The sequence below is a fragment of the Artemia franciscana genome, chromosome 19 (genome assembly GCF_032884065.1).
Source record: "Artemia franciscana chromosome 19, ASM3288406v1, whole genome shotgun sequence".
Lineage (NCBI taxonomy): Eukaryota > Metazoa > Arthropoda > Branchiopoda > Anostraca > Artemiidae > Artemia > Artemia franciscana.
Window position 1 is genome coordinate 5,484,416 of NC_088881.1, and position 15,000 is coordinate 5,499,415.

The window sequence follows — 15,000 nt, forward strand, 5'->3', positions numbered from 1 at the left end:
CAGAACCTAGTACGGGGGGAGGGATTTGGTCGGAAACAAGAAGTGGCCAACCGCCCAGCCAAATAATAAGTTTCTCTTTTTCCACGCTTATGCTTTATTGAAAGTTACATTTTTAAGTAAGTTGTATGAGAGCTCTGTCAATGTTTTTACTTTTTATCATTATTAGCTTCACCAAACCTCAAAGCGAAAATAATTTTCTTCATGTTTATTAAACTTTAAAAAAATATTTTAAAAAATACCATAAACAGTTAAATTTTATTCCAAATTTTAATTCTTTTTGTTAGTCTTTTTTTCATATCGAAGATATAGCAGTAGCATTTCATTTAGAAAGAAGCGATAGAACCTACCCCATCCTGAAGTACCAAGTTACATTTGCTCAAGATAATATATCAATAAATTAGGCCTATCAACTAATTTACTGTCTCAGTACTCTTGCGGTAAACAAAACACAGCTTCAGTATCGAAAATATGCCATATGCAGGGTACTATAAAGCTTTTCCCGAAACAAATGGGTTGTACCAGAAAGGAAAAAAATAACTGAAACTGTGGTATAAACTATAAGAACTTTATTAGGCGACATTTTCCACTCTTGGGTTATTAGCCATTCATTTATCAGAATTGAAAATGTAGAAGAAAAAGAAGAAAAAACATGTAGAACCAAAAAGATTAGAAGAAGAAGAAAGAAAACTATAATGATTTGTTTGAAACTGTAGTCATTATTAAGCTCAGATACTTACTTTTAAGTAAAACCCTCCAAAGCGGCAGTAAAATTACAAAACCTAGCATTCTATAAAGGATTAAAAAAAAATTATACTAAGACTGGTTGTTGAAGAGTTTTATGTCAGGGAAATAAATAGATCAGAACCCTAGATTTTGAAATACACCCTTTTTTGTATCTTCACTGAAAAATCAAAAGAGAAACCCCCCCCCCTAGAGTTTTAAAAGTACTTTCTTGTATCTTCACTTAAAATCTCAGCAAAAATTTTAAAAACGAAAGAAATTAAAAGCTTGCTGAATGTTTTGATTTTAAACGTTAGCTGAAGTTCATTGTTCCTGTAAAAATAATAAATAAATAAAATACAATAAATAAATAAAAAATACAATATATAAAAATAACAAATAAATTTAAATAAAAATTCAGTCTTTCCCGTCATTAGAAACCTACAAGTATTCTTGGTAGCTTAGGAAATGATTTTGATTTATTTATTGATAAGTGGCGCAAGAAAGAGAACAAAAATAAAGATAGTTTTCAAAGTTGAAAGAATTTAATTATTAGTAGAATACGAAATAAAATATATGCTAACTTAAAAACAGTAACATTAAATCATTATTTTATAATGCTAGGATAAACATGCAATTGCTAATCTACATAATGAATTTGTAATGGTATCGGTGGATAAAGCTAATAACAATTTTGCCTATAATAACAATTTGTCAGAAGCTGTATTGTGATAACAAGCTGTCTTAACAAGGGAGTTATGTACGACCAATGTTTACGATAAGGTGAATTTAAAGGATGAAAATTTAATTGAAAAAAAGAGGAAATATTGTTTAAAAAATTTAATATTAGAATGAATTACAATGAGAAAAAGTTCTCTTTCCTATATTGGACTGTAAAATTTCATAGAAATCTCCCCAAACCACGGTGTATTACTTGAACAGCTAGATGTCCAACTCAAACTGCTGCTACTCTCTTTAATTTCAAGGGAAATTGTAAATGAACTTAAAACCTATTGTACTCGTATGACTCTTTAACAATGGTTATGGCTGAAAGAATTGATTCTTTTGATTTTGCGACAATGTATACTAATCTATAACTTAATGTAGTGGTAAAAATTTTAAAAACGGTTATTAAGAAATCTTTCCTTTTATCTAGTAAGAGGTTCTTAAAAATAGACACTTGCAATAAAAAAGCTAGATGGATAAGCTGCTTTAACACACAGTTAGTTCGAGATTTTACAGCTTAGATATGATTTTTGACTAATTAGAATTCGTTTTATAAAATCTATCTATATATATAAAAATAAGTTGTCTGTGTGTGGATCTGTGGATGGATCAGGTGACGTCATGTTTGTCCGCATATGACGTCTGAATTATTTCACACTAATACAAAAGAAGAAAAAAACTAAAAAAGGTAAAAACTACAAAAAAAACTAAAAAGAAAAAAAAACTAAAAAAAGGTAAAAATCTAATAACTAAAAAAAAACTGAAAAAAATAAAAAAAGGCAAAAACTACAAAAAAAATAAAAACTAATAAAAAAACTAAAAAAGCTAAAAAACTAAAAAAACTAAAAAAACTAAAAAAAGGTAAAAAACAAAAAAAAACTAAAAACTAAAAAAGAAAAAACTAAAAAAAAGGAAAAAACTGAAAAATAAGAGAAAAAGAAAACTAAAAAAATATTAATAAATATAAAAAATATAAATATAAATATAATATAAATTAGCAATCAACAAAGCACCGAGACACAAATGACGACCGGGACACAGGGAGTATAAATGACGACCAGGACATAAGTAAAAAAAAAAAACTAAAAAAACTAAAAAAATGGTAAAAACTACAAAAAAACTAAAAACTAATAAAAAAACTAAAAAATCTAAAAATCTAAATAAACTAAAAAAGAAAAAAAAGAAAAAAGGAAAAAAATAAAGGAGAAAAACAAAACTAAAAAACGAATGTATATACAGACCGGGACACCGGGATACAAATGACGACCGGGACACAGGGAATATAAATGACGACCGGGACACAGGGACACAACTACAATGGGGACGCCGGGGGGCACAGGGGGATATAAATGACGACCGGGACACCGGGACACAAGGAATATAAATGACGCCCGGGACACTCAAAGAGAAATCACAGACTGGAACACCGGGACACAAATGACGACCGGGACACAGGGAATATAAATGACGACCGGGACACAGGGACATAACTACAAAGGGGACGCCGGGGTGCACAGGGGGATATATAAATGACGATGGCGACTCAGGGAATGGTCGATTAGCAATCCCCATCAACAAAGCTCAAGGGCAATCATTAGAATCATGAGGTATAGATCTGAATACGGATTGTTTTCCCATGGACCATTATATGTTGCATGTTCAAGAGTCGGTAAACCTGACAATCTATTTATATGCACAGACAATGGGACAGCAAAGAATGTTGTATATTCGCAAGTTTTACGTAGTTAAAAACATATATATATATATATATATATATATATATATATATATATATATATATATATATATATATATATATATATATATATATCTATCTATATTCACAGGTGGGACATAGGGACACAACTACAATGGCGCGTAACGACTTACGCGCGCGGGGTGGCTTGGGGGTGGGCGCGAAGCGCCCCCACCAACTAGGTGTTGGGGTGGCGCGAAGCGCCACCCCAACAGCTAGTCTATATATATAAAAATAAGTTGTCTGTGTGTGTGTGTCGAGTGACGTCATGTTTGTGTGTCGACTGCCGTCATGTTTTGAGTGACGTCATGTTTGTGTGTCGACTGACGTCATGTTTGTCGACTGACGTCATGTTTGTCAACTGATGAAATTACATACCGGGACACCGGGGCACAAAAGACGACCGGGACACAGGGAATATAAATCATGACCGGGAACCTCAAAGAGAAATTACAGACTGGGACACCCGGACACAAATCACGACCGGGACACAGGGAATATAAATGACGACCGGGACACAGGGATTGTTCGAATAGAAATTACAGACCGGGACACAAATGTAGACCGGGACACCGGGAATATAAATGACGACCGGGACACTCAAAGAGAAATTACAAACTGGGACACCGGGACATAAATGACGACCGGGACACAGGGAATATAAATGACGACCGGGACACAGGGACACATCATTAGAATAATGAGGTATAGATCTGAATACGGATTGTTTTTCCCATGGACAATTATATGTTGCATGTTCAAGAGTCAGTAAACCTGACAATCTATTTATATGCATAAACAATGGGACAGCGAAGAATGTTGTATATTCGCATGTTTTACGTAGTTAAAAACATATATATATATATATATATATATATATATATATATATATATATATATATATATATATATCTATTCACAGGTGGGACACAGGGACACAACTACAATGGCGCGTAACTAATATGACGCGTAACGACTTACGCACGAGGGGGGGGGGCTAGGTGTACGCGCCCCACCAACTAGGTGTTAGGGTGGCACGAAGCGCCACTCCAACAGCTAGTACTTGTATAAGATTTAGTGGTAATTTGTATGAGCAAATTGTGGGCAACATGGCACAGGTCTAGAAGACCATTTCTTAGATTTGAATATTAATATTTCTGATAATAATAAATTAGGTTTTAGAATGTATAATAAACGGATGATTTTGAAGTGATCAATTTCCCATTCCCTGAAGGTAATATACACTCAAACATCACATATTGAGCATTTTACTCACAATTACTTAGATATGCAAGGATTTGTAGTAGTTATATCGATTTTAAAAATAGATTTAAATTTTAAGCCAGAAATTTATCTTAAGAGGTTTCTCTGCAAATATATTAACTTGGCAATTTAAAAAATTTAGTTGTCATTATAATAAACTTTAAATTTTTGGTTGATTTCGATTTCCTTGTTACTGAGAATGGCGGGTTCCTGATCTTTGACAGTGGATATCCGGCGGATCTTGCATGTGTTGCATTCTCAGAAGATCTTAATTTGCATTCATTTCCTTGAATTTTATTTAGGTTACATTTGGATCGATAGAGACGATTTGATAATACTGTAAAAAATTTTAACAATTGTTCAGTATTAATATAGAATCTGGACAGGTATGATCATTCAGGTTAACATAAATACACGAGGGCCAAAACCTAGGTAGGATAAGTTAGTTCTTGAGTTATTTAGTTGTTTTTAATAGGCATATATTTCGGGGCGATACCTAGCACGGGGATACCATGGGGAATTTATGGTAGGCACGCCACTTGCCTGGGTAGGGATTTTGAAGTGCCGAAACCCTATAGGCAAGTGTGTATTCTCCTGATAAGCCCTTGTGTTGGATGGTCACTTTTGAATTATTTGTCTTATTTATTGTTTTTAATATTCGGTATATATGACGAATTATACTTAATTACGACACGACTGCCTGTCCATGGATAATTCTTTGCGGTTGATTGTGTATGTCTATGCTGTTTGACCAATGTAATTGGATGGATGAGTAGGGTTAAGGCCTCGTTCAAGTACTGATCTATATTAATTACTAAAGTAGAAAACAGTCTTCCTTTCTCCTTCAGTCTTTCTTTCTTGTTTATATGGTAATTTTTTTATAATTATCTATTATTTATTGTTCAATGTTTATTATATTTTATGTATTTTTTATTATTTAATATTTATTATTTTTTATAGTTTATATTTTTTATGTTTGGTTTTATGGAGTGTGTAAGTTTATGTGTTTGTGCTGTTGCACTGGTGATTTCTTTTTTCACTATAAAAAAACAAATTGAAAAATAAACATAATATTAAACAGCGAATAAAATAAATTAAAAATAAGTAAAATACTAAACAAAATAAGAGACTTTACAAAATGAAAACTAACTTTGAAAATACAACAAGCGATTAGTTTAAATTCAACTATACCCTACCATTCTTTCCTCTCTGGAATATTCTGATCCAGAATCTGCGATAGATGCTCTTCAATAAGGTATCTTTCAATTGAATGAGCACCAGGTAGTACGGGACCAAGCTCCGGACAGTCGGTGTAATCAAACATTCTGTAATAAAAAACAAATCCTGAAATGAAAATTATCAACGGAATAAAAAAAAAATTCTTAAATGAAATGAATAAGAATTAAGACGGAATTCACAAAAAATCACACCTTATTATCTCTTTAAGAACTTGCTCTGTCTTGGATATCTGGTTCATCGTTCTCACGTTCCAAAAGCCCATCTTTAAATTCTGTTTCGCAGTCAAAAATCGCACCACCAGATTCAAGGTATCAGAGAAATTTCAAGGTCCTATCTACAACAAGAGCTAAGAGCTCATATAGCACTTGTGACGAGGCCAGAAGAGCCAAGAGCTCATATGCTATGAGCTCTAACAAAATTCTAAGAATCAATAGATTGATTTAAAATTAAAATCACAGGCTTAATGCCGGTCGGGATTTATAAGATAAAGATACTCCAATTTTCACGTTTTCCAAGAAGATTCGTTTTCCTTTATCACGTTTTCCTTTATCTCCTTTCCTCCCTCCCAAGAGGGAGGAAAGGAGATAAAGGAAGAGTATATATTTGACAAGGTTCTGACGGCTATCGGCCATCGGCTGACGGCCAAATCCAATATTACAATAATATAATAATATTATTATAAATATAAATTTTGCATACATTATATTACCTATCAGTACACTTTTACAAAGAATATTACATATATATATATATATATATATATATATATATATATATATATATATATATATATATATATATATATATATATATATATATATATATATATATATATATATATAATAGTTATGATATAGTTATTATATATACATAATTATTATGAGAATTCTTTCTTCTGTATATAAAATGAAAATAGTGAAATAAGAGCGAGATAATCAAACTTGAGTCCAATATAAGAAATGTAGAAAAAAATTTATACTAAACAAAAAACTGATAAAAAGTCTTTTAAAAGGTTTTTATAATTTATATATAATATTCTTCATAAGAAGAATATTATTAAATATTATACTTTTTTTGGAAAGCGGCAATGACTGTGCTAAAGGAGAAGACTTTTTTAGGAGGTGGGGGTTGAAAATATAATTTAGTATTTCAGACTTTTTCCGTCTGTTCAAACTATTATTAACAATTTTATTTTAGCTAACAGAAACAGAATTGTTCATTTACAATAGTTTTTTGGTAATAATTTACACTTACGTATTTATTCACAAAAACATGAGAAGCGTTTTTGTTATTAATACTTATTTATCATTTATTTAAATTAATTATTCATTTATTTAAATTAGGTTTGTTAATCCAAGCTCCACTTTTTATGTCACTTTATTACTCGTCGCAAGTTTAATGTGGGGTTAAGGTTTAAAACGAGGGTGAAGAGGTGTTTAAAAACCAAACAAATCCAACAAGTATTTTTTTGCAATTAACAGAATTCGAAAAATAGGTAGACAAGTCTAAGAGCTAAAAGTACTATATTTGAAGCCCCACACCTGACAGTGGCAAAATATGGCTCAAAACGTGGGCGCTTCAAAATACTCAAAATTTTTAAAATATTTTCAAACCTAGTTGCCTAATGATATTTTAATGATCCGTTAATGATGGAATGGTCTAAATTAGAATGAGGTATGCCATTGATACAGATGTATCTAGTACTTCAGGGACCCTAACGCACTGAATAGTTCACAACAGCTTTCACTATACACTATTGTTCTTGTTTTTTTATTTGAAAAAACGACTGTGTTAATGAATTTAAAAGAGACCCGACCGAGATTTTTAAAAAGTTTTCAAAACTGATTGCCTACTGATATTTTTAAGTACTTGTTTAACTTACTGTACATCAAACAGAATTTTGCACGAAAAGTGTGGTTCAACCCCACTTCCTAGGACTACAATGGAAGAAGGTTAAGATGACTAGGCTATCTACAGATGCCCATGGGCGCTTTTTTGAAGCCACACTCCTGGCAGTGGCCAAATATGGCTCGAAAAATGGGCGCTTCAAAATAATCAAGATTTTTAAAAATTTTCAAAACTAATTGCCTAACGATATTTTTAGGTACTTGTTTAACTAACTGTACATCAAACAGAAACTTGCACAAAAAAATGTGTTTCGACCCCACTTCCTAGGACTACAATGAGGGAAGATTAAGATGACTAGGCTATCTACAAATACCCATGGGCGCTCTTTTTGAAGCCACACTCCTGACGGTGGCCGAATATGGCTCAAGACATGAGCGCTTTAAAATACTCAAGATCTTTAAAATGTTTTCAAAACTAATTGCCTAATGATATTTTTAGGTACGAGTTTAACTGACTGCATCAAACATAAGCTTGCACAAAAAATGTGGTTCAACCCACCTTCCTACGACTACAATGAGGGAAGGTTACGATGACTAGGCTATCTAAAAATACCTATGGTCTCTTTTTTTTGAAGCCACACTCCTGACAGTGGTCAAATATGGCTCAAAACATGGGCGCTTCAAATTACTCAAGATCTTTAAAGTGTTTTTAAAACTAATTGCCTAATGGTATTTTTTAGGTACCTGTTTAACTGACTGTACATCAAACGGAAATTTGCACGAAAAATCTGGTTCGTCCCTACTTCCCAGGACTACAATGAGGAAAGGTTAAGATGACTAGGCTATCTAAAAATACCCATGGGCGCTTCAAAATACTCAAGATTTAAAAAATGTTTTCAAAACTAATTGCCTAATGATGCATTAAGGTACTTGTTTAACTGACTATACATCTAACGGAAACTTACACGAAAAATGTGGTTCGGCCCCGCTTCCGAGGACTATAATGAGGGAAGGTGAAGATGACTAGGCCATCTACAATACACCCAAGCCTTTGCATGAAGAATGACACATTGCCAAAGATTGCGCTTTTTGGCCGTTCATCTCGCGCATAAGAAAAAAGCAGGTTGTCCTTGAATGCTGTAGAGAAACTTTGTAAGGAAATTAAAGGAAATCAGAACTAAGCGGAAGGGGTAAAGAGTGAAACTTTGAATAGATCAAGTTAGAGGGCGTGCATAGGCAAGCTTAGGCGCCTAGGTGTTGTAGTGAGTCACTACTAGTACTACTTTTAGGTTGTAACATCGCTTTTTACTTTTTAAAGCCTATATTTGAACTATGTCTTTTTTATAGTTGATCTGTCTAAATTTGATCAATGAGAAAAATTCATATGAAACAACAATTCATTGAAAAAAAAAAAGAAATTAAATATTTCTGCCATGTTAAGAAATATCCGAATTTACTCATATGCTATTCCTTCTTGGTTCTCTTCTTGGTTAAGCAGTTAAGTTCCGAAGTAAGAAAAGGAGGGAATACATCTTTGCGAAAATAGGGAATAAATGAATAATAATAACAGAGGAAAGAAAGGAGGAAATGAGGGAGGAAGTAAAGGAGAATAAAGGAGGAAAGGTGAGCAGAATTAATGACTGATGGTTTTTTATACCTTTTGGCTTTGGCAATATTTAACAAGGTATAATTAAAACAAAGAACAGTAAAGCTGTGGTTGAGAAAAACTCACCAAAATACAAATTTCATCTTCTAGAAATTGGTTTGGAGAAACTATTCTTTCCTAAATAATTTTTTTTAGATAAAAAATAGATTACGTTTTATGACAGAATTATGCCTCTCTTTTAATACAAAACTAAAAACTGATGTTCTTTTAATGAAAAAAACATAAGGTTAATGTTTCTGGTCAAGTTGAAATTGTTTGTTGTTTTATTTCATCCGCATGGCACTTTGCTCCGGTTTGGTTTTCGGCAATTAGTCAGAGTTAAGCGGCTGTTTGAAATTTTCAGTTTTAGAGTATTTGTATGTTTTTAATTAGTTATTACCCTTTTTTCTTTTGTCTCCCTTTTTTGTTGTTTTGTCCTTGCATACCTAGCCATGGAGCTTTTCGAATAAAAATTAGCTCACTTATTCAGTACGTGCAGCCAAAAAGCTGTATTTTTCGCGTCGAATTGATGACTGCAAGGGGAATTTGCGCAAAGTTTTGCCTGTAGTTAATGAGGCTCTTTCCCGCAAGAAACACGAACAGTCCTCACCATGTCTTTACAAGAAAGATGATGGATCCATTGTGGACAAAAACTACAGCGAGCGTCTTCAATTCGTATTTCATCACACTTCCTTTGGTTCTCATTCCATCACAGAGTAGAGTCAGTAGTATTGTCTTAGCACGAGTCTTTTTCATTTCCCCATGCAGTGACACTGAAGTTTCTAATATTACTTCTCAGCTTTCAAATAGTCGTTCATTTGAGGGTTTTAGTTTGAGTCATAATGTCGTTTAAAAAACTGGTCATTTTGTATCTAATAGCGTCACACATTTAACTAACCTTTCTCTTTCTTCTAGTGTTTCTCCTCGTGTATTTGAACTTGTTAATGTTATACATCTGCGTAAAGAAGTTGATTCGTCTCTATCTTCAAACAATAGTCCTATTTCCCTTCTTCCCGTCGTCTCTATAGTTGTTGAAAAACTAGGAAATCGTAGACCTTCTTCATTCGTATTTAGTCTTAGTACGGCTTGAATTAATTCTCTCATAACTAACCACCAGTATGGTTTTCGTCCCTCTTTAACTCCTTCTTTCTCACTTTCATATCCCACAGAGTTTGTGCAAGTTATTCTCGACTAGATCTTGTGTATTTTAGATTTATTTCTTGACTTTTAGAAGGCATCTGATATGGCTGACCATTCTGTTCTTGTATCTAAAGTATCTTTATTTGGAGTGCACGGAGTCCCACTAGAATCGTTAAGGTCTTATGGTACCTCTTAATCTACTTTGTCTGTATTGAAAGGTGTCCCACAGGGCTCTGTACTTGGACCACTTGTTTATTGACAATCTTGTTGATTGTCTTCATCCCCGTGTGCACTCTCTCCTTTTTACTGACGGCAGTAACTTTCTTATTGCTGCAGTGGACCTCTCATCTGCTACCTCTGTAGCTCAAGGGCTTTCTTGATAAAGTAAAGGATTGGTTCTGGTCAAACGGTATGGCTCTTATCAGCCGGATGAGTACCATTGTACATTTCAGGACCCCTTATCGTATGTGTGACGTAGAGGAGACTATCATCTTGATTTATGGGAAGGATTTTATACCACACGCTACTATGGTAAAATTTTGTCGCGTGTTTCTTGGCTGTTTTATTCACACCCCTTCCACCAGTCTTCCACCATCCTCCACCAGTCTTCAACGTTGCCCCGGGTTAACGTGCAAAATGGTTAATACACTTCTTCCCCCAGATGCGACGCTTTTATTTTTTCATGCATTTCTTATTGTGCTCTGTCTGGGGTAGTACTAACAAATCTCCTCTGTGCTCACTTCAAAGCCCAAAATAATGCGGTGAAGAGACTCAATCTTCTGATCTTTATAGTAATACTGGAACAGCTCCGCTGGATCGTCTTATGGTGAAAGTAGTCCTTACTTAACGGTAAAAGTAGTCCTTATTATGGTAATACTGGAACAGCTCCGCTGGATCGTCTTATGGCGAAAGTAGTCCTTATTTAACGGTAAAAGTAGTCCTTATTATGGTAATACTGGAAAAGCTCCGCTGGATCGTCTTATGGTGAAAGTAGTCCTTATTTAACGGTGAAAGTAGTCCTGAATATAGTAATACTGGAACGGCTCCGCTGGATCGTATTATGGTGAAAGTAGTCCTTATTTAACGGTGAAAGTAGTCCTGAATATAGTAATACTGGAACGGCTCCGCTGGATCGTATTATGGTGAAAGTAGTCCTTATTTAACGGTAAAAGTAGTCCTTATTATGGTAATACTGGAACAGCTCCGCTGGATCGTCTCATGGTGAAAGTAGTCCTTATTTAACGGTGAAAGTAGTCCTGAATATAGTAATACTGGAACGGCTCCGCTGGATCGCATTATGGTAAAAGTAGTCCTTATTTAACGTATTCTGCTTTTTTTAAGTACACTATACCGTCTCTACAGCAGTTTTTTCAGATATAAAATAAAAACTAAAATTTTTCAACTGAAAGCAAGAAGCAACATTAAAACTTAAAAGATCAGAAATAATTACATACATGAGGGGGTTCCTCCCTCGTCAATACCTCGTTATTTATGCTAAATGTTTTCAATACTTTCAAAAGAGCTGTTTATTCTAATTAAATGGCCTTTGTGACTCCAGAGTAGTTCTTAAAGAATTTGAGCAAAATTCGAACTTCAGTGTAATGAGCGAGGTATTGACTAGGGGGCGAACCCCCTCCTATACTTAATAATTTTTGTTTTTTTTTAAGTTTTAATGTTGCTCCTTACTTTCAGCACGAACAGGTTCAGGTAGGAACTCTTCTCCCTTGCGTTGTTCTTCTCACAGGTTTACTTAACCAAAGCAATCATCAACAACAGCTCAGAGGCCTCACATAAAATTATGGAGCTCTATACCTTCTGATGTCCCACTATCTCTGTCTGCAAAGAGCCTCAGAGCCAGGTCTTTCTGTAGTTTTTGTCTAGTAAATTTTTTCCCTACTTTTTTTATTCCCTCCTCCCTATCTGGAATTCAATCCTAAATGACATATCTCTCTCTTCTTCTTTGAAAATTATTTTCAGGACCCTTTCTAACTGTTAAAGCTCTTACTTTCTTCTTCTTTTCTTTGTATTCTAGTCTATTTTCTCCTTTGAATTTGTATTTTTGTATTCTAGTGTATTTCCTTCTTTGTTTTCTAGTGTATTTATTTTGTATGTATTATGCGATTTAGCACATTGTTTATGGTTCTAGTGTTTATTATTGTATTGTGAGGCCCACAACGAGTCAATCTTTTTGGGCTGAATAATCGTTCCACGTTTATGACAGTACAAATTAGTGCGAATAGAATGATCGATGGTCATTTGTATTTCCTAGTAAACATCGTATTTTCTAAAGAAGACGTTAAAAATAATAATCCAGAAACAAATAGAAATATATAGGGCCGTATCCAGGAGGGGCAGGGGTGAACCCCATTCCCTCCCCCCCCCCCCCAAATAAAATGTTCCACTTGAACAAGAGTCAACAAAACACGTGTTACATTTTGAGAAGCTTTTTTGTACCCCCCACCTCACAAAAAATCTCAGATATGGCCGCGAAAAAAAATGCTTACTTCAGCAGTAGCCTACACTGAAAATTCAGGAGTATATGGTGAATTCAAATGATAAAAAGCAAGGGCGTATCCAAGATTTATTTTCGGGGGGAGGAGTATAGCAAAATCTTTACAAAATAAATCAAAAATTTGTTTATGCACATTTTTGTTAACTATTTAGAGGTCAAACAAATGTTTCGGGGCAGGGCAAATCCGGTAACCTCTGGATACGATTTTGGCAAAAATTAACTAACCTGAAAATAACTTTTGGCATCGGATACACCATCGATTCAGTATGGCGTGGAGGATTGAGTGGTGGCAGACTATGCTGCAGAGCTTCACTGAGTAAAGTGTCAAAGGCCAAATAGGGACGGACAATATGCTTCTCTTGCCAGTAGTCATTTCGGAGCTTGCAGATTTGAAACCACAAACATTCTAGATACTAAAAAAGGATACAATGACATAGTTATTCAGATTTACAAAGACTTCTGCTTTTAACAGGTTTCGATACCTTCAAATCTGTTTGCACACCTCAGCGTTGGCTGACCGTCTCAAAGACAAAAGGCCCATTTGCGAATTTTCTTAGGGGAATAGGCATCATCAAGAGCTATCGAAAATCTGTGGTTTGACCTTGAAATTTGACTGAAAAGACAATTAGTGTTTCCTGGCAGGTATATTAGAAAATTTTTTAGGGACTACCCTTTCCCAAGCTTTAAAACAAAAATTATATTACGTTTTATAGAAAAACAAGATTCACCATTAAACTGAACAACCCTTTCTTCAGTACACAACCGGAGAAGTTAAATAGTTTTTCTAAGATTTCATAGTATGAAATCTTAGATATCTTTCATAGTATAGTATTCTTATCTTTCATAGTATAGTTTTCTCATAATATAGTATGAAATCTTTCATAATATAGTATTGAATTTCATAGTATAATTTTTTATCGATAGTCAAACACTTTTTAAAGAGCGTTTCACTTTTTTCTAAAATTACAGCATTTTGTATACTTAAATTAGCATAAATAGCAAATTATTTGATTAATTTGTTAATTTTTATTATGTTAATTGATCTGTTATTTAATTAACCTTAATCTGTTAATTAATTATTTGCAATATTTTTTATCAAAATCCATTTCCGCTTCTATAGACTGCGATCTGCCCTCTAGAATTCACGAATATTGAATTTCATAGTATAATTTTTATCGATAGTAAAGCCCTTTTTAGAGGGCGTTTCCCTTTTTTCTAAAATTACAGGATTTTGTATGTTTAAATTAGTATAAATAGCAAATTATTTGCTTAATTTGTAAATTTTTATTGTGTTAATTGATTTGTTAATTAATTAACGTTAACCCGTTAATTAATTATTTGTATTATTTGTTATCAAAATTCATTTCCGTTTCAATAGACTGCGATTTGCCTTCTAGAATTAATGAACATTGAATTTCATAGTATAGTTTTTATCGATAGTCAAACTCCTTTAGAGGGCGTTTCCCTTTTTTTCTAAAATTACAGGATTTTGTATACTTAAATTAGCATCAATAGCAAATTATTTGCTTAATTTGTAAATTTTTATTGTGTTAATTGATTTGTTAATTAATTAACGTTAACCCGTTAATTAATTATTTGTATTATTTGTTATCAAAATTCATTTCCGTTTCAATAGACTGCGATTTGCCTTCTAGAATTAATGAACATTGAATTTCATAGTATAGTTTTTATCGATAGTCAAACTCCTTTAGAGGGCATTTCCCTTTTTTCTAAAATTACAGGATTTTGTATACTTAAATTAGCATCAATAGCAAATTATTTGCTTAATTTGTTAATTTGTATTATGTTAATTGATTTGTTAATTAATTAACCTTAATTTGCTAATTAATTATTTGCATTATCTGTTATCAAAATCCATTTCCGTTTCTATAGACTGGGATCACTCTTTAGTTGCAGATACAATATGCATGTCTAGAATCAAATAGTGTAAAATTTTCAGATAATAAAATAAAATGAAAGTACTTCTGGATAAAAAATTAGTACAAAACTACCTCTTCTTGAAGATGGAGTCTGACTAACCCAGACACATAGACTTGCAAGATGATTTTTAACTCTTCTGGATATATATATAGGTCTAGAATAAACTAACTTACAATTTTTAGACAATAAAAAGTACAGAATTGATTCTTCT

The 15,000-nt window shown here is 33.2% G+C and overlaps 1 protein-coding gene across 2 annotated transcripts in view; it reads right to left on the bottom strand.

The window, feature by feature from the left end:
- Window positions 1–15,000, bottom strand: part of LOC136039210 (nuclear cap-binding protein subunit 1-like) — a 65,562-nt gene that overhangs the window by 15,733 nt on the left and 34,829 nt on the right. For both annotated transcript variants that reach the window (XM_065722735.1, XM_065722734.1), the window contains exons 6-7: window positions 13,074–13,261; window positions 5,662–5,790 (exon numbers count right to left, since the gene is read on the bottom strand). In XM_065722735.1, coding sequence (XP_065578807.1) covers window positions 5,662–5,790; window positions 13,074–13,261 — 317 coding nt within the window. The remainder of the gene's footprint in view (window positions 1–5,661; window positions 5,791–13,073; window positions 13,262–15,000) is intronic.